Below are 20,123 nucleotides of genomic sequence, written 5' to 3'. Positions count from 1 at the left end.
AGTAAATGCAAATAAATGCTTTACTTAAGAGAAATTGGAAAAGAATTATTTCTCCCACAAACAGTTGAAATTAAATAGGCTATCGAATGGAAGAAAATTTGATGAAACAGAACAATACATTACAGTTAGATCAGTGGGGTGTGATGGAGGGAAAAGAGCCTTTGAAGCTTGGATATGAATTCTCACCACTTGCCAATTGTGGGAATTCAGGCAAATCTCTTAATTTTGCTCAGCTTCACTGTCACTGTGAAAGTGGGAATAAATAATACCTCACAGAGCTCTTATAAGAGTTAAAAGAAACAATAAGCATCTTCTCTACCCTTCCATTTTTGCCCTGCTCCTTTGAGTTTTCACTGCAAAATGGAGGATCTTGATGTTCAAAATGAGTGTAGTAGACCCTTGGAATTTGTAGACTTAGCATATACAATTACAAATGCTAATTGTAAGTGTCTGAAATCCTTAACACATTCAAATTAAAAACTTTTTCCATGCTGTGCATGTGAACCATCTGGGCTTCAAGGCTGGAATGAAAAAGGCAAATGACTTAGCGAAGGAGGCAGAACCCTTAAGTGATTCAAGGTTCTTGTGAAAAATGCTCCCCCAAAGAGAACTATCTTCACTTTGGTTTCATAATTCAGGTAAATCCCTGGCTAATGTTAGTTCTGTAATGATGTGATATTATTATGAATACATTAATAACAACAATATTTACTGGGTGTTTATTCCTTTATAAGTCTACAATAAGAGTTTTTCTCATTTAATCTCACTTATGACGTTGACACTATTATTATACCCATTTAAATGGTATGCGAGTAGAGATTTAATTTTAGTGGCAGAATCTATTTTAATCATTTCACAAGTGACTTTAACCTTGGAATTACAGAATCGTAATTTCAATTATGATTTCCTGTGCTGTGCTGGGAAGGTGGGGAATCACATATTATAGTGGTAGGTGCAAATCTGGAAATTCACAAAAAGTCTGAGAATATTGCTATGCTTAATTTATTTTATTTATGTGTTTATTTATTTTAAGTTTGTTTATTTGAGAGGTGGGGGGGGGCGGGGCGGGGGGAGAGAAGAGAATCCCAAGCAGGCTCTGCACTGTCAGCACAGAACCTGACACAGGCCTCGAACTCACTAATGTGAGACCATTACCAGAGCCAAAATCAAGAGTCAGATGTTTAAGTGACTGAGCCACCCAGGCGCCCCTGCCATGATGAATTTAAGGGTCCATAATTCAAGGGAATTACGATCAGCAGGAAACCAGAATTTATCAAGACCCACAGCCTCCTTACCACGACCAAGAATTTATCAAGGTCAGACCCACAGCCTCCTTACCATGACCAAGAATTTGTCAAGGTAAGACCCATAGCCTCCTTACCTGCGACGTGACATGTTCTGGATACCATCTCCCCTTCATCCTCTGCAAAATAATCTCTGTGGAGAGAAACATATTGTTAATTAATAAGATACCCTTAGAGTCCCCAGTCCCTAAGGTGGCAAGACACCGACATTCTGTTTTCATTTATTTCTCCACAAGTATTTATTAAGCTCCTACCATGGATTAAGGACAGTGTTAGGTGTTGGAGATACAAAGACAAACCCCACAGGAAGGTTCCTATCCTGGGTAAGAACATGTAAAGATAGCCATTGAACACACAATTCCAGTATGAGAAAACAGCAAAGACCCTGAGTCAGGAAGGAAGTTAACTTGTTGGAAGAACAGAGAAAACCAGTGTTGCCACCAGACTGTGCAGGACCTTGTGGGATACAGTAAGGACACAGAGTTTTGTGTGAAGGGCATTGGGAAACCACTGAAGGATTTTAGGTGAGGGAATGAGTGGTAAGTGACCAGATTTTGATTTTATTTATTTATTTATGTATTTATGTATTTATTTATTTATTTAATTTATTTATTTATTTATTTTTGGGACAGAGAGAGACAGAGCATGAACGGGGGAGGGGCAGAGAGAGAGGGAGACACAGAATCGGAAACAGGCTCCAGGCTCTGAGCCATCAGCCCAGAGCCTGACGTGGGGCTCAAACTCACGGACCGCGAGATGGTGACCTGGCTGAAGTCGGACGCTTAACCGACTGCGCCACCCAGGCGCCCCCAGATTTTGATTTTAAATAGATCATTCTGGCTGCTGAGTGAGACTGTGTGGAGGGGATAAAAGTGGATGGGAAACGCAAGAAGTTGTGATGGTTTTAACTAAAAGAAGCAGAGATGAAGATAAGCAAAAAAATCCAATGTATGTTTAGGAAGTAGAATGGACTCAGAAAACTTGGAAAAACAGATAAAAGTCTATTAATGGGGGGCGCTTGGGTGGCTCAGTCAGTTAAGTGTCTGACTCGATTTTGGCTCACAGTTCATGAGATCAAGCCCCACATGAGGCTCTGCACTGACACACATGCACACACATGCACTCACAAACATGCACACACAGACACACTCTCAAAATAAATAAATGAACATTTTTTTAAGTCTATTAATGGTAATGTTAAAACCACAGTTCAGTAGAAAGATGTGTATTTGTCCAGCACAGTGAATTAAGGTCACCAGACCTAGCAGAGAAGGGAAATTTTTTTTTCAAGATGTATTTAACAAATACTTGTCAGGCACCTATTATGTTTTTAGGCACTGTTTTAGGCAGCATGAATATAGCAGTGAACAAAAAGGACAAAAATGCCTGCACTCATGGAAGTTAGAGTAAGGGGAAGCAAAAAGTAAACTGTATAGAGCAACTGGAGACAAGTGCTAAGAAAAATTGAAGTGGGGGATGGGGATAGGGAGTCCTGGAGATATGGGCAGGAGGAAGGGATTGCAATTCTCAGTAGGCATAGTTTCTCTGAGAAGCAATAGGGTATTTGGGGAAAGAGTCTTCTAAGCAGAGAACATCAAACACAAAGGTTCACAGGAGGGAGCATGCCAGAGTGTTTGGGAGCAGAAAGGAGGCCAGTGAGGCGGGGCAGAGTGAGCACATGGTGAGGAGGGAAGGTCAAGGAAGTAACAGCAAGGCTGTGCAGGGGGCGGATTGTAAAAGCCTTTCAGGCTGTACTGAAGCATTTGGCCACTGGAATCCTGTGAGTCAAAAAGGGGGTTGAACTGAGTGATGAATGTTTTAAAAGGGCTAGCTACTGTTTTGACAACGGACTAGATGCAGAAGGCAGAAACAGGAAGACAATTGCAATAATCCTACGGGGTGATGCCTTAAACCCTTGGGTGCACCCAGTAAGTTGTTCCAAAAAGAATCGTGTAGACAGAGGTGTAGAGGGCTTCTCAGGAAGGCGGAAGAGAGACTGGCATTTGTTTAGAAATTCTTGTCCTTCCTTCTCTGCCTCAAGGCTGGATGTTGGCATGAATCTTCATTTTGTTAAGTTCCAGATGGACATCAGTACCAGACAAGGCATGCTGGACTACACACACCACCTGGCGATTTTTTTATTATTCAAAAGCAGATCACCAGCTTGTGGTTCTTCCGGGTCGTCTGCCTCTTTCCCTTCTCTATCCATTAAAAACTTTCCACAAGAGTGAACAATTAAAGAGATGAATGTACTAGTTACAAATTCCCCTCTGTTGTAATAAAGTAGGGGAAGGATACTGAAGCCATCAACCAGAACACTGTCTTGAAAAATTTGAAAAACTTACACTTAACTGCTGCTATGCAGCCATTGGATGGATTCCTTTATACGCTCAGCCTACAGACTTAGGTAGATGACAGTGTTTGTGCCATCAGGAACATGGTCATTCCTCAGGCCAAATTCAACCCAGCCAAAATGTTTTATTTGGTCAGCACAGGGTTGACCCACTCTTAACTTCTCTTAGAAAATGAATGCGTCTAGGGGCATCTGGGTGGCTCAGTCGGTTGAGTGTCTGACTTCGGCTCAGGTCATGATCTCATGATTTGTGGGTTGGAGTCCCGCATCAGGCTCTGTGCCAACAGCTCAGAGCCTGGAGCCTGTTTCGGTTTCTGTCTCCTTCTTTTTCTCCCCTCCCCCACTTGGGCTTGTTCTCTCTTTCTCTCTCTCTCTCTCAAAAGTAAATAAACATTAAAAAAGAAAATGAATGGGTCTAGCAACCCTGGGCCTGCCTTCCCACATAGGGGACAACCTATCACCTTTCAACGGAACATGTCTTCTCCAGTCTGTCACAGTCCCTGTCCTTCCTATCTTTGTAGTCCCAGCTTACATACTCACTTTTGATACCCTCCTGGCTTCTGTGTAGGTCTCTGAGGCTGTTACCCTGGTACAGATCAAATGCAGACAGAATTTCATTTCTGCTTTAACACATAGTCTTGAGAATGGATAAGGCATATGTGGTGTGTGTATACACACACACACACACACACACACACACAACGGAATATTATACAGCCATAAGAAGGATGAAATCTTTCCATGTGAGACAACATGGATGGAGCTAGAAGGTCTTATACTAAGTGAAATAAATGGGAAAGACAAAGACAATATGATCTCACTCATATGAGGAATCTAAAAAAAACACACACACAAATGAAAAAAACAAGCAAAAAGCAGAATCAGACCTATAAATACAGAGAAAAAAGCGATGGTCGCCAGAGGGGAGGGGGCAAAATGGGTGGAAGTGAGTGGCAGATACAGGCTTCTGGTTAAGGAATGAATAAGTCATGGGGATAAATGGTACCGTATAGGGAAGATAGTCAACGATATTATAATGGCAATGTGTGGAGACAGCTGCTACACTTGTGACAAACTTGTTGAATCACTATGCTGTACATCTGAAACTAATATAACATTGTATATCAACCACACTCAAGTAAAATTTTAAAAAGACTGTCCTGAGTAACCTAGTTTCTTCAGTGTGCAATTCACTAATCTATGCTGATGAACCACTAACACTGGCTTATAAATCACTTTTACCTCTTGGGCTTCAGTTTCCTCAAATATTTGTAAAGGAACTACATGGATTTTTCTAAGGTCCCTTGCAGTCATTATGCAGTTCTATTCTAATAGATGCTTAACCATAAAGCCCATTTTAATACTTTCCAAGGATCTGGGGGACTGTCCGGACATGATCTTGTTTAATCCTCTTTGCTCTGAAGATTCCACACTCCAGATCAGGAGCAGGTGACAACAAGGCAAGATGTACAGGCCCCATGAGATACCCCACCTTCTGCAGCCCCAACCCACATGTACTCTGAGCTAGCTGCCTGCCCACTAGGAATCAGTAAGTGTCAGGGCAGAGAGGTCACTTTGGATGGGCACTGAGTTAATGGGCATACTTACAATCTCAGGAGATTTTTTAAAAATCACTTTAACTCTATTAACAGCTCAAGTTCCCTCTCTTATTGCCCAAGAGTGGGGCTCATCATCTGCTCCAAAAGGTTAGGAAGGAATTTGATGCTCCCCCAGGGAAGGGGAGTGCTCACAGTGAAGAAACACAGGGTATATGTCTAGGGGACTGCAATCTGTGACAACAGCAGATAAACCAAAGTGCAAAGAGAACTGAGGTATGCTAGAGACAGACTCCAAGCTGGATCATACACACACACACATGCACATGTACACTGCTTTGTGAAGCAGTAATATATGTTGGTAAATTCTTCCATATTACTCAAATCTGGAAAAAACTTGTATGACCTTGTCCTAGTTGCTCGAATTGAAGTGTTTGTAGGTTTATTTTTTAACATCAGCCCATGGATGACTCATGCTCAGCTAGCATATGGTTCATTAGAGCACTCATAGCTCTCCAGCATAGATGTACGTATATAATCTTTCTCCCAAGATACTTTTACCTTACATGGTGCTTTTCCTGTATAAATGAGCCATGCTTTCCCTCAATGAGCCTTATCCTTTCTCTCCCTCTACCTCATCAATCTGTCAATACTGATACCAATGCCACTAACGTTACAATTATTAATTTTGCCAAGCCACTCTCTTGCTTAATTTGAAGAACCAAGCATTTTCCAAGTACAACCCACCCACAAGCTGTTCACCCACTTAATTTCCGCATGGTATATTGCCCACGCTTTCTTGATTTGCTGTTAAGCAGCTAAGAAGATATTGGACTCAAACAACACATTGACATTCAATATCCCACATTACTAGCTTTTCCTAGTTTTCCAGGATGGTCAGGTTGACAATAATCAGAAAATAATTGATTCTCTCAAAGCCATCTGCTACACTCTGATACTCTGCTGCTATCAAACTGTGCTCTGAGGATTTTTTTCCAGTAATTTCCTAAATATAGTAGTTTCAATTATGTCAGGAATATCCAAGCACTCAATTTTGCTTTCCTTTGCTTGCAAATGGCCTCACTGACATAGCTCCTTTCTAAAATGTAAGCAGCTGGTCCTGCTTTCTCTCCTAACAGTGTGGGGAGGGGTAGAAACGTGGGTCCTTCTTCCTTACCAAGGGGTAACACGACGATGGAGCCTGCAGAGAGATACTTTCTGTAGGGAAGTCATGACTTTCCCTTGCAAACTGCATATTTGGGGCTATTGTCTCATATTTTGGTCTGTTTAATTTGTGGACCCAGAAGAGCAATGCATCTTGTTAACGGACCATATCATTCACAAGCAATGGCAAATGGCAACCATAGGCCTTTACCATTACAAAGTAGGATGTGCAACACATCTTTGACAGTATGAGACAGTGGTATCCCAGGACCATAGTCACCCCCCAAACTATTCCTAAGGAGCTGATGCCTGTCCAGTCCCCATTACCTTCTCCTTCGTCTCACCTAGTAAAATGTTTAACCTACGGGTATTTCTTCCCATAGGGGTATCCAAACTCCCAAAGCAGCAGTTATTTTTAGGTCCTCCCCCCAGGGCAATCACTTCCAACATGCAGTCTGGGCCCCCTCCTTCATTACTCACCACCACTCTTAAGATCTCTAAACCTGCAGACAAATGCCTCTTGGAGGCATTTTCTATCTTTCAGACTTCTTTGTATATAGATTTTTTTTTAAGTATAAAATTCAGAAGGGGGAAACAATCTGCTATAACAGTACTTAGAGCAAAAACCTGGGCCTTGACACTGTTTATAGGGTTTTTCATTCCATCTTATAAACATTTATTGAGAAGTGGCTTATACGGCCAGCCCTGGAAATATAAAGGTGAAAAAGAAATTAAACCCTGTCATCAAAGTACTCAGAGACTACTGGGGAAGGCAAATAGGATTCAATGAGATAATTACAAGAATAATGAGATTTAAAACAGATTGAAAAATATAAACAAGAGAGCAATTAATTTTGTCCTGGTGGGAGGAAATATGCAGAAAACAGAGAACACTGAATCTAGCCTTGAAGGATGGGTACAAATAACACAAGGAAACATGACAAAGACCCCAAAACAGGAGAATGAAGGGTGTATTTGTGGTTTTCATTTTGTTCTCTCCTGCCTGAGTAAACATAAACTGCCCCCAGGACCCCTTCCAACATTTTTACCTTTCCCTGTCCTCAAGCCATCCTCCTCCAAGCTTTAACCCTCAGGTAGGAAGCTGTCTTAAGGGAAGTCACGGGAGGAAACCAGGTCTGCACTTAGCACTTTCCTCCTCCTTATCTAACTACTTAGAATCCCCAAGGACAATCTAAAATGTTAAACAAGATGGGATGCCCAGGTGGGTGACTCAGTCAGTTAGGCTAGGCGTCTGACCCTTGGTTTGGGGTCAGGTCATGATCTCACAGTTCGTGAGTTCAAGCCCTGCATCGGGCTCTGTGCTGACAGTGTGGAGCCTGCTTGGGATTTCTCCCTCCCTCTCTCTCTCCCTCCCCAACTGATGCTGTCTCTGTCTCTCTCAAAATAAATAAATCTTAAAAAAAATAAATGTTAAACAAGAAGATTTTTACACAGCAAAAATGTCTATAGATAAGGACCAGAAGAAAATCTGCACAAGAGATAAGGCTGGAGGTTTAGGATGGTAGAAAATACAAGTGAATATCTTCCTTTTTACACGATTTTATACTAAAAGGTTAATTCTTATTTTTTTAAAAAAGAGAATGTATTTTGATCCAATTTACATTGTTCTTCTAAAGTATGGCCTCAATAAAAGAGAAACTATGTAAGAGACTAGGTTCAGTCTGATCTTCTCAAACAGTGGGGATTATGTGGTATGACACAGGAAGATTGTTGAAGTTTGCGGTTAATTGGGGCCCTCCTCAGCACTAGACACTGAACTAAACATATATTCTATTGTGGTTCCTATATTTTTAAAAACATTTTTTTTAATATTTATTTATTTCTGAGAGAGAGACAGAGTGCAAGTGGGGGAGGGGCAGAGACCGAAAGAGACACAGAATCTGAAGCAGGCTCCAGGCTCCGAGCTGTCAGCCTGAGCCCGACATAGGGCTTGAACCAACAAACTGTGAGATCATGACCTGAGCCCAAGTCGGATGCTTAACCGACTGAGCCACCCAGGCACCCCAAGCTCCTATATTCTTGAAACTCATTTGACATGAGTTACTAAATTCTGGTTCAAATGAAAGAAATCTTTCTGATGTTCAGATATCATTTTTTTTTTTTTTTGTACTTTTAATTTGTATCCACATTCAACGCTTGCAAATACAAAAGGGTTGGAAGGACAAGAACTGTGGCCTACTTTCTTTAATGTCTGGAGCACAGGCCCTGAGGGCTTTTGAATGGTAGGGTTTCACAAATAGTGCCAATTTAGGAACAAAGACATCTACAGGTGACTGTCCCTGGACTGCTTGAGCCTAACTTCATGGTTCAACATGTTTTCTTTCAGCAGAATTTTCCTCAGCACTAATCTTGCATGAAATGACCATCATTATTGTGGACAACCCCTGTCACCCACCACCAACACTGTTACCACAATGCATCGAGTGTCTGATGCTTTCCAGGCATCATCTCATTCAGTCCTCAAAAATCCTGTCAGGTAGCTACTGTATCCCTATTTCACAGATGAGGCAACAAGAGGCCTAGGAAGATGAAGTGATTTGCCCAAGATCACACGGCTAGTTGGTGTCAAGCCTGAACTTGAAAATGGCACTTGGGGAAGGCGGGACGCCTGGGTGGCTTAGTCAGTTGAGCATCCGACTTCAGCTCAGGTCACGATCTCACAGTTCGTGAGTTCGAGCCCCGCGGCGAGCTCTGTGCTGACTGCTCAGAGCCTGGAGCCCGCTTCAGATTCTGTGTCTCCCTCTCTCTCTGCCCCTCCCGTGCTCATGCTCTGTCTCTCTGTCTCTCTCAAAAATAAAGAAACAAAAAAAAAAAAAAAAAAGGGAAAAAATGGCAGCTGGGGCTCCTGGTGGCTCAGTTGGTTAAGTGTCCAACTCTTGATATCAGCTCAGGTCATGATCTCATCATTTGTGAGATTAAGCCCTGTGTGGAAATCTGCACTGACAGCGCACAGAGCCTGCCTGAAATTCTCTCTTTCCCTCTCTCTCTCTCTCTGCCCCTTCCCCACTCTCTCCCTCTCTGTCTCTATAAATAAATAAATTAAACATTAAAAAAAAAAAAAAAGAAAAAGAAGAAAATGGCACCTGACTCCAAACCTTGACTCTTTCCAATATGTCTTCCTTCTACCGTCACCTCTATCCAGAGCTTCCTCTGTACCTGCCTTGACTGCAGGGAAGCGACCCCTGAGAATCTGAGGGTGGACAGTGGTGCTGTGTGAAGATTGGATTTAGAGTCAAATCCAGACACAAATTTGTGTTTTGAGATGCCGACTCATCCCCACTGGACACAGCTCACACTTGAGTATTTCAATACCAGTATAACAGATGCCATGTGACAAAAGAATTACAATCCTAAAAGGGAAGTGATGAGTATGACTTTTTATACAGGTCCTATCCTGGAAAGTGAGTCATCCATCATTATATACTTCCCTATCTCTACCCAAATCTCTCTAAATGTTCACAACTTCCCTGAACCTCTTCTGTGCTAACACTTAACACTGTCCGTAATGGACAAAGGGAATAAACTGAAAGGCAGAAGGGGTAATGGACAGACACAATCAAAACAGGAAAGGCCACTAGTGAACCAGCTTTCAGACTTGTCCTCAGATCTTTTTTCTCCTGCCAAGAGAGACATGGAGTGTATCTTCCATGTTCCAAATGTTGCCAAATACCACCCCCCCCATTCAGCACTAAAACTGCATAAACATATTCGAATGCAAATAGGGTAGAAGTCACAGATGCAGAGCACAAATACAGAGAAATTAGAATTTTTTCTCATCTCGAGACCTATCATTATCACCTCTGCAAGCTAGGATGCTGAATTGGCAAAGCCCCCTCAGAACAGAGAGAGCATCGCCTGTGAATCTCTCTCTGCACACTAAGTGTGGGCGGACTTGGCACGGATACAGCAGAGTCCACTTTTCTCCAGTACAGGCTGCAATTACACCCTTCACTCAACAGAGTCTATTCACTGAGAGTGACCACGGCCAAATGGAACTCTGGGAGACAGTTTTCTGAAGTGCTAATCAGTCCTCAATAGCTACAGGGAGCTACAAGCACCATTGTGCACCTGCATCGACTCGTCCAAATTTTATGACCTTTTTCTGCTATTGGGCTAAGGCCCAAAAGGAATGAACATTATTTTTCTTGCTCCTGTCCATCAAGGTTCAGAGACACAAACCACTTAATACCATAAAAAGGTAAAGGAAGTTCAAGTAATTATTTTTCTCACTTTGCCCCATGAGGTTATCAGACATCCAAATATCTAATAAATCCTCTTCCCCATGCCCCGAATCAGCAAAGACACTGACATTACTCTTTCAAAAGAGATGTAAAAATAATCTGCTTTGGATTCAGTCGCATCACCCAGGGATTGTGTACGGTCTCTCCACCCACTTCTAAAACTTTGCTCATATGCTTTTTACTTTTGGTCCTGGCAGTGAATGCATTCCGCAATCCTCAGTTTTCATGAACCACCACTATTCACAAGGCCCTGCGGCATGCCCAGGCAGTTGGCACAATCTGTCTCAGAGCGCTAGACCAAGCACAAAGACCAAGCATTTCCTGTCTCTACCTACCTTTTTACTCACATAATCTTTTACTGTTTCCTTTCTTCATTATGTCCCCTTTTTTTTTTTTTAACATTTATTTATTTTTGAGACAGAGAGAGACAGAGCATGAATGGGGGAGGGTCAGAGAGAGAGGGAGACACAGAATCTGAAACAGACTCCGGGCTCTGAGCTGTCAGCACAGAGCATGACGCGGGGCTCGAACTCATGGACCGTGAGATCATGACCTGAGCCAAAGTTGGACGCTCAACCTACTGAGCCACCCAGGCACTGTTCATTATGTCCATTTTTAATGATTTAAAAAGAATTACATGCTTCTTCCAGAATATTTTGGAAAGAAGAAAAATGTATACAGAAAAATCATAAAAAATGCTACCACCTAAAGGCAACATCGACAAAGAGTTTTCACATATTTACTTTCAGTTGTTCTTCAGTTCATATGCCTGTGTGAGTTCTACAAAATAGAAATGATACTGCATGTACAACTTTGTATCTTGATTTTATTTATATCATTGAAATCAAAGGTTTTGAGGAATGCACTTGTAGGGGAAGAGTCAGGGGAGGAGAGCAGAGGAGGCAGATAAGAGGAGGAGGAGAATTTCTTAACATTACAGATCTGCCTGAAATTAAAAAAAAAAAAGTGAATCTAGAGTCTTCTTTTTCAGTATGATTCTATAATGTACTAAAAAAAAGCTTATAAAGGGAACCCTCGTGCACTGTTGGTGTGAATACAAATTGGGTGCAGCCACCGTGGAAGAGAGTATGGCGGTTCCTTACAAAATTAAAAATAGAGCTACCATATGATCCAGCAATTCCACTTCTGAGTAGTTATCTGAAGATAATGAAAACACCAACTCAAAGAGATACATGCACTTCTACATTCATTGCATTTTTTACAATAGCCAAGATATGGAAGCAAATTAGGTGTCCATCAATAGATGAATAAATAAAGAAGATGAGTGTATATGTATATATACACCCATACACAATGGATATCACTCAGCTATAAAGAAGAATGAAATCTTGCCATTCATGACAACATGGGTGGGCCTAGATGGTATTGTGCTAAGGGAAATAAGTCAAATAGAGAAAGACAAATATCGTATGATTTCACTTCGATGTGAAATCCAAAACAAAACAAAACAAAACAAGCACATAAAATAAAACAGGAACAGACTCATATATACAGAAAATAAACTATTGGGTACCAGAAGTGGGGAAGGGTTGAAGGCATGGGTGAAATAGATGGAGAGGATTAAGTGGCACAAAATTCCAGTTATAAAATAAGTAAGTTATGGGGATGTAATGCACACCATAAGAAATATAGTCAAGAATACACTAAAACTTCTGTGTGGTGACAGATGGTAACTAGACTTACTGTGGGAGCATTTCATAATGTATAAAAATATTGAATCACTATGATGCATACCTGAAACTAATATGACATTGTATGTAAATTGCACTTCCACGAAGGAAAACAAATTTTAAAAATATAAAACAAAGATGATAGAATCCTAGAGGATAATAAAATTGACTGAGGGTTACTGAGTCTTGGGGATTGTTAAGGCAGTAAAAGACTCTGAAGGACTGACATAGCTGACTCCCAGGCTCAGTAGGGATAGGGAAAAAAAGCAGGGACAAAAAGCTTTTATAACCAGCTGTATCCATTCCACAAGAAGGAGACACCTACCAACCAGATGTTCGTATCAGCCTTGTGGGGAATGTTCTCTAGAAAGTTCTAAATCGAGGATCTTCTAAGTGCTAGAAACAATATTAGATGCTGAAGATTTAGAGACAAAAAAACAGAAGTCCTCTCTTCCAATGAGCTGAGAAAATGGAAAATACCCCGTCAACCAACTAACTAGCTTCAAGCTATGACAGAGTAGACAGAGCATACTCTGGCTACAGAAAACACCCAGAACTAGGTTCCAAAAATAATTCCTAAAGGAGGTAATAATGAAACTAATCTTTGAAGGGTAAATAAAGTTATCCTAGCAAAGGCGAGGGTAGGTGTGTGTGGAACAGCTGGCGTATTAAGGCCCACCTAATAATTTTAGCTCAGAAAGAGTGAAATGACACCTTACAACCAGTTCCTTAGGTGGTCTGGCATAATACTGCCCCGTGGCGCCAATAACCTGGAAATCTCTGAGTAACACACAGAAGAAGCGTTGTCAAACCAACTAAGTTGCAAACTTTATACGTTGTCACTTTATGGGCATAAATGTCAATTTCTTCTTGCTGTAAAAACATATATTGACTTAGTTTGAAAGCAGCATGTAAAGGATGTTGTGCGTAATCCCATAACCAAATACAGCATCTATTTTTTTTTCCTCTCCTTGGAATATCCTAATACGTATGTGTAATTTTGATGTTATTTATATCCATTTTGACTTTCTTATTTAAAATTTTCTGCTTAGTACTGTTTCAGGAAACACTTCAGGATGGTAACAGATTAACAGAAAGAGGGAAGCATTTTACCCTAAAGAGGAGGAGAAGTTGGGAATGTTGCTACTGATTCGTCTAGGACACATCACTTTATGTCAGTGTGCCTCCATTTCCCTTTCTGCAGTACAGGACTCAAGTCTTGAAAATGATGGTTAAACTGAATGAAACACCCTCTACATTCCTGTGAGTTATAGGAGTCTGAATGCTAAGCAGTTTGCCATGTATATACAACAACTAGAAATGTTTGATGTAGTTAACCTACTTCTTTTTAAATAAAGTTTATTTATTAATTTTGAGAGAGAGAGGGAGGGAGGGAGGGAGGCAGAGAGGCAGAGAGGCAGAGAGAGAGAGGAGAGAAATCCCAAGCAGGCTCCACACTGTCAGTGCGGAGCCTGATGTGGGGCTGAAACTCAAACCGTGAGGTCATGACCTGAGCCGAAGTCAAGAGCTGGACGCTTACCGACTGAGCCACCTAGCTGCCCCCAGTTATCGTACTTCTGAACATCCATCTATCATTCAAAAATAATCCTATAGACGAAGATGCTTTATGTACCTAGGTGTTTATCAAATGTTATTTATAATAGTTAAAAACTAGAAATCTAAAACATCCATACAGGGGAATGATTGAGTAAAGTAGTATATTTCCACATGACATTCTATTCTACATCATGAATAATAGTATTCCATATTATGACATGGAAAATAAATAAATATATTCCCACACTGTGTGAAATACTAGAAACTGTTCCATTTTCTTTGCCAGTCAATGCTTTCTATAGGCCAGTAGTTATTGCTTCTTTATACCCCTTCCACCTTGGCCATGATGAAAAGACACCAGTTGCTACTGTCCCTAGTTGGCATTGGAGAAGCCACGGGGGAAAGAAGTTTCTAGAGAGTGGAAGAAGCAGAAAAGAACTGGAGATAATGAGACACATTAAGGGAAAATGTATTAGAAACTATTAAAGTGCTATGAAAATACAACTTAATAGTTATTATTATTATAGTCTATGAATAATGAGGTGCTTTAGCCATGAGAAAAAATTCAGATCATGCTTGTCTTGATGACCACAGAACTCAGAAGATGTTCTGAAACTGAGGAAAATAAGTCCTCAGTGTATTAGAATGTTTTATTTAGGTATGTATGTATGTAACGTTTTATTTATTTTTGAGAGAGAGAGAGAGAGGAGGGGCAGAGAAAGAGGGAGACACAGGCTGCAGGTTCTGAGCTGTCAGCACAGAACCCGATGTAGGGCTTGAACTCACAAACCATGAGATCATGACCTGAGCTGAAGTCTGACACTTAACTGACTGAGCCACCCAGGTGCCCCCTGAATGTTTTAAAATAGAATTGGATAGCGACACCTTAGGTCATCATGACCACTCTTGCATTCCGGACTTTCTTTCTAACTTTAAGTGCTATTTGAATTTTTGCCAGAGACAACTTGAGGGATGTTCTGAGCCTATTTTGGAATTTTATTTATAAAACAGAGTCAATTGCCCTAGGAATAGTGTCCCAGGGTAGCCACTGAATGAATGGATGCTCCACACAGCTTTGTATAAATTACCCCTGAGCCATCTATTTTTTTTTTTTTTAATTTTTTTTTTCAACGTTTTTTATTTATTTTTGGGACAGAGAGAGACAGAGCATGAACGGGGGAGGGGCAGAGAGAGAGGGAGACACAGAATCGGAAACAGGCTCCAGGCTCCGAGCCATCAGCCCAGAGCCCGACGCGGGGCTCGAACTCACGGACCGCGAGATCGTGACCTGGCTGAAGTCGGACGCTTAACCGACTGCGCCACCCAGGCGCCCCTACCCCTGAGCCATCTAGAATGGCGAGGGCACTATGATGAGGGTCACCCAATTTATCCTGTAAGAGACAAAACCACCCCTTCCCAGTCTTCTGGTATTTGAAATGCACCTTTAGCATGTAAACTGAAAGAGGCACAGGGGCAGGGATGTCCAGCCCCATCTCATATATGGGACATAAGCAAGTGAGAGTGAAAGCACAGATTGAGATAAATCCCTTGAGCCAAAATCCAAGCATAGGCCTATTTAAAAGTAGATCAGAGTTTTACTTCCCCAAATGCAGAAAATTAATTGCTAGAAGTGCTGAATGTTAAAAGGGAAATTCAAAGACCAAAGGTGTCTCAGTAATAGGATTATGAAAAGGAGCATTTTCCTTTTCATAGTGCAGCAGCACCACAGTAAGCAAAGGTACTAGAGTCTACCAGACGTTCATGCTCCAATGCTAAATTAACCTCTCTGGCCTCCACGGCCACATCTATAAAATGGAGGGAAATGCCATCTCTGGTCGTAACTGCATTAGTACATAGGACTCTCTGCCAACTCACCATGAATTCAAAGAGAAATAAATGTCCTTGCTTCCTCCACAGTTAGGAAGGAGTTAATGTAGAGTTTAGTTAAGCTAAGAGTTAATACGGAGCAGAATAAATGCAAATAAGCTATCAATGGGGATCATTTAAGTGCAATATAACCATGTAAATGGGCTTCTTGTCTTACTTGAAGGCCCTATTTTATGTGGGTGAGAAGGAACAAAATCAAATTTTTTGAATTTTCAGACGGAACCACTATTTTTCTTGGCTGTTATTTTCCTTCTCTAAATTTTCATAGCCATGACAGGCAAATACAATCAATGCTTGCATTTTATTAAATGAAATTACAGTTACATAAAACAAAACAGACTATTAAATTCCTTTCCTTTCCTAACCTTCAATCTTATAAGTAGCCTTTAAATAGGCCAAGTTCACTTTTTCTTGAGTTATTTGTTTAGGGAAGTTGAATAAGGTTCACGTATGATTTGCCTGACTTTTACTCAGCTTTCCCATATGCTAGAAACGAGAACATTTCCACCTAAAAGGAGAAGAGAATCAGCAATGACTTTTCCAGCATTTATTAGTTTGGTTGCCTGGATAATGGCCCTCGGAAGAAATCCACAATCCTAATCTCCAGAACCCGTGAAGGTGCTACTTTACATGGCAAAAGGGATTTTGAAATACGGGGATTATCCCAGATTATCCAGTTGGGCCCAGAGTAATCACAAGGGTCCTTGTAAGAGATAATGGGAGGATCAGAGTTAGAAGAGGGTATAAGGGAGCAGAGACTAGAGTGTTACCCTTGCTGAAAAGGGACCATGAAGCAAGGAATGTGGACAGCCTCTAAAGCTGGAAAAGGCAAGGAATAGATTCTTCTCTAGAGCTTCTAGGAGGAACACACTCCTGCTGACACTGTCACTTTAGTCTAGAAGACCAATTTCCAGACTTCTGACCTCCAGAACTGCAAGAAAATACATCCATCTTGTTAAGCCACTAAATTTGTGGTAATTTGTTTCAGCAGGAAAAAGAAACGAATGCAACTAAGGAATCTGAACTATGCCCTCTTCCTTAGTGAGTTGCTAGTCCAGATAAGTGAATGCTAAAAATTCAGAACTGTAGAAACTGTTTGCCTGATAGATGCTGCACTTACAAGCTGAGCAAAAGTACCCTCATCATCCGGGTCCTCTTCATCTCCATAAACATACTGCTTTGATAACTCTTACCCTATTCATGGATATTAGCTTGCTTAATGACCAAACCAGCTTTTTGTAAGGCCGATGTATTCACAGGAAATTCGCCATTCCAGAACAAACCATGATCTCCCCAAATGATTTAACCACAGAGTCTAGCAATAGGAAGGCAACATCCCTGGGTAAAAAACACTACTATTGACCTCTAGTAGGGCAATGACGTGCAGCTGGCAGCAGGGGTTATTCAATTTTGAGAACTCACATACTCAGCCCCCTGACCTTTGTGGATAGTCTGAGCAAGACGAAGAGTATGGAGTCTCATGTGAAGAATCTTCCAGAGAGGAAGCTTTCCAGAGTTGCCAAGAATGAAACTCGGAAACAGAATCACAGTTGGGGGGCCTGGGTGGCTCAGTCGGTTGTGTCCAACTTTGGCTCAGGTCATGATCTCGCAGTTCATGAGTTTGAGTCCCGCATCCGGCTCTACGCTGACAGTGTAGAGCGTAGTAGGTTCCCAAGTGAACCTGCTTAGGATTCTCTCTCTCTCCTTCTCTCTCTGCCCCTCCTCCATGTTCTCACTCTCTTTCTCTCAAAATAAATAAATAAACTAAAAAAAAAAATCACAGTCAAATTTATTCATAAGCTTAAGAGTAGTCAGGATAAGCAACCAGTTCCAGAACCAACTCAGAAACTGAATGACCAACAAAACTCCGCTCTGGGCTATATCTCCTTCTCAGCTGTGTGTGTTCCCTAGGAACATTATTTAATTTCTGTAAAGTTCAATTTTCCTTGTCTGAAAAATGAATATAATAACATTTCCCTTATACCTCATAAGGCTGTGAGGATTAGGTGAAATAAAATACGCCAAGGGATTAGCACACAAGTTAATAAATGCAAGCCTGATAAATGGTTGCTCTAAAGTTAATTTTTATTCTTTGAATTTCCCAAGTCGTGCTTCTCCACTGTGCTCTCATGTATACATGTCTGCCTTAGCCTCTATTAGGGGCACCTGGGTGGCTCAGTCGGTTAAGCATCTGACTTCAGCTCAGGTCATGATCTCAGGGTTCATGAGTTTGAGCCCCTCATCGGGCTCTCTGCTGTCAGCACAGAGTCTGCTTCGGATCCTCTGTCTCCCCCACTCTCTGCCCCTCCCTCACTTGCATGCTCTGTCTCTCTCAAAATAAATAAATAAACTTAAAAAAAAAAGAATTATAGACAATGAGAAAGTACAACCCTCAAAGACAGAAAGCCAGTCTCATTCATTGTTTTACCCTTAGCATTTAGCACAGTGCTTTGCGAGTATTGGGCTCTCGCATTTTTTTAAGCTTTTTTTTTTTTTAATGTTTGTTTATTTTTAAGAGAGAGAGAGGTAGAGAGAGAAGGAGACACAGAATCTGAAGCAGGCACCAGTCTCTGAGCATCAGCACAGAGCCCAACCCGGGGGCTTGAACTCAGAAACTGTGAGATCGTGACCTGAGCTGAAGTTGGACGCTTAACCAACTGAGCCACCCAGGCACCCCTGGGCTCTCACATTTTAAATAAATGTTTATGAACTGATCTTAGCTATGAGTTAGGAAATATCTGAGATGCCAGTTATATGATTATAGGATTTTTCCATCTGTGACCCACTAGGTGGTGAAATAAATTGAGTCACACCAGCATTTTTTCTTTTTTGAAGAAGAGGAATAGCGTAGAAAAGACCAGAGTACAAAACACACAGTTAGGTTAAGTATCGTTACAGGAAACTGGTTTGTTTGGGATTCTACCTGGTTGTAATGTAAGTACATTTCTCATTATGAGTGAGGGTTAAAAAAAAAAAAAAAAAGCATAAACATTCTGACTCTTTCACCTTGCCAACATTTGGTATTTTCTGCCTTTTTCCTTGTAGCTATTCCAATATGTATATAGTGGTGAGGCACTGTGGTTCTCACTTGCATTTCCCTGATGATTAGTGATGCAGAGCACCTTTTCACTGTATCTCAGCTCACTGTATATCCTCTTTATAACCACTTTAGAGAATTTTTCGGCAGTACCTACTGAAACTGAACATGCATTTCCTATTACCCAGCAATTCTATGTATTTACCCAACAGCAGTATGTACATATGTTCACCAAAAGACATGCCCAGGAATGTTCACAGCAACCCTATTCATAATAGCCCCAAACCAGAAATTGCCCAAATGCTCATTAACAAGAGAATGGATAAATAAAACTGATTTATTTACACACCATACACTCCTATACAGAAGCAAGAACGAATGAACTACAACTATACACAACAATGTGAAGAATCCCACAAACAGAAGATGGAATGAAAAAAGCTAGATTTGAAAGAGTACACAGTGGATAATTTCACTGACACAAGGTTCAAAGCCAGGCAGAACGGGTCTCTGGTGTTAAAAGTGAGGGTAACAGGGGCGCCTGGGTGGCGCAGTCGGTTAAGCGTCCGACTTCAGCCAGGTCACGATCTCGCGGTCCGTGAGTTCGAGCCCCGCGTCGGGCTCTGGGCTGATGGCTCAGAGCCTGGAGCCTGTTTCTGATTCTGTGTCTCCCTCTCTCTCTGCCCCTCCCCCGTTCGTGCTCTGTCTCTCTCTGTCCCAAAAATAAATAAACGTTGAAAAAAAAAATTAAAAAAAAAAAAAAAAAGTGAGGGTAACAGTTATTCTGGGTCACGAGGCCTCTAGGGGGGCTGGCTATGTCTTCTCTCTCCATCTGAGTGCCTGTTAACATGGATAGACTCAGTTTGTGACATTAATCAAACTATAAACATATGATTTACTCCTTTTTAAAATTATTTCTGAATTTACCTGAAATCTAAATATACATCTAAATATAAAGTTCAGAAAAAATTATACATATATATTTTTATAAGCGTGGATGACACTGATAGAGAGCAAGAATCCCTGATGGGCTCACTCTCATTACCATCAAGGGGTCATCTAACCTTTGCTTGAACAACTTTAGGGTCGGGAGTCTATTTACGACCCAGGTAGGTCACTTGTTAGAAGGCTTTTTCCTTACACCAAACCACAACTTGCCTCCTCGCAACATGTTCTCTCCTCCTAAGGGATTCCAAATCCATCTAACCCCACTCACTACCAGCAAACGCTCTTCAAATATTTGAAGAAAGCTACCATATCCACCTCATCCTCCCTGACCGTCTTCACCTCCCCAACTAAAAGAGCCCCAGGT

The 20,123-nt window shown here is 41.2% G+C and overlaps 1 protein-coding gene across 20 annotated transcripts in view; it reads right to left on the bottom strand.

The window, feature by feature from the left end:
* Positions 1 to 20,123, bottom strand: part of LOC123598569 (phosphodiesterase 4D interacting protein) — a 223,381-nt gene that overhangs the window by 170,682 nt on the left and 32,576 nt on the right. For all 20 annotated transcript variants that reach the window (XM_045478847.1, XM_045478851.1, XM_045478850.1 and 17 more), the window contains exon 2: positions 1,382 to 1,437. In XM_045478847.1, the coding sequence (XP_045334803.1) occupies positions 1,382 to 1,437 (56 nt within the window). The remainder of the gene's footprint in view (positions 1 to 1,381; positions 1,438 to 20,123) is intronic.

The sequence above is a fragment of the Leopardus geoffroyi genome, chromosome C1, assembly GCF_018350155.1.
Source record: "Leopardus geoffroyi isolate Oge1 chromosome C1, O.geoffroyi_Oge1_pat1.0, whole genome shotgun sequence".
NCBI lineage: Eukaryota > Metazoa > Chordata > Mammalia > Carnivora > Felidae > Leopardus > Leopardus geoffroyi.
This window is presented reverse-complemented; position numbering and strand designations above follow the sequence as displayed.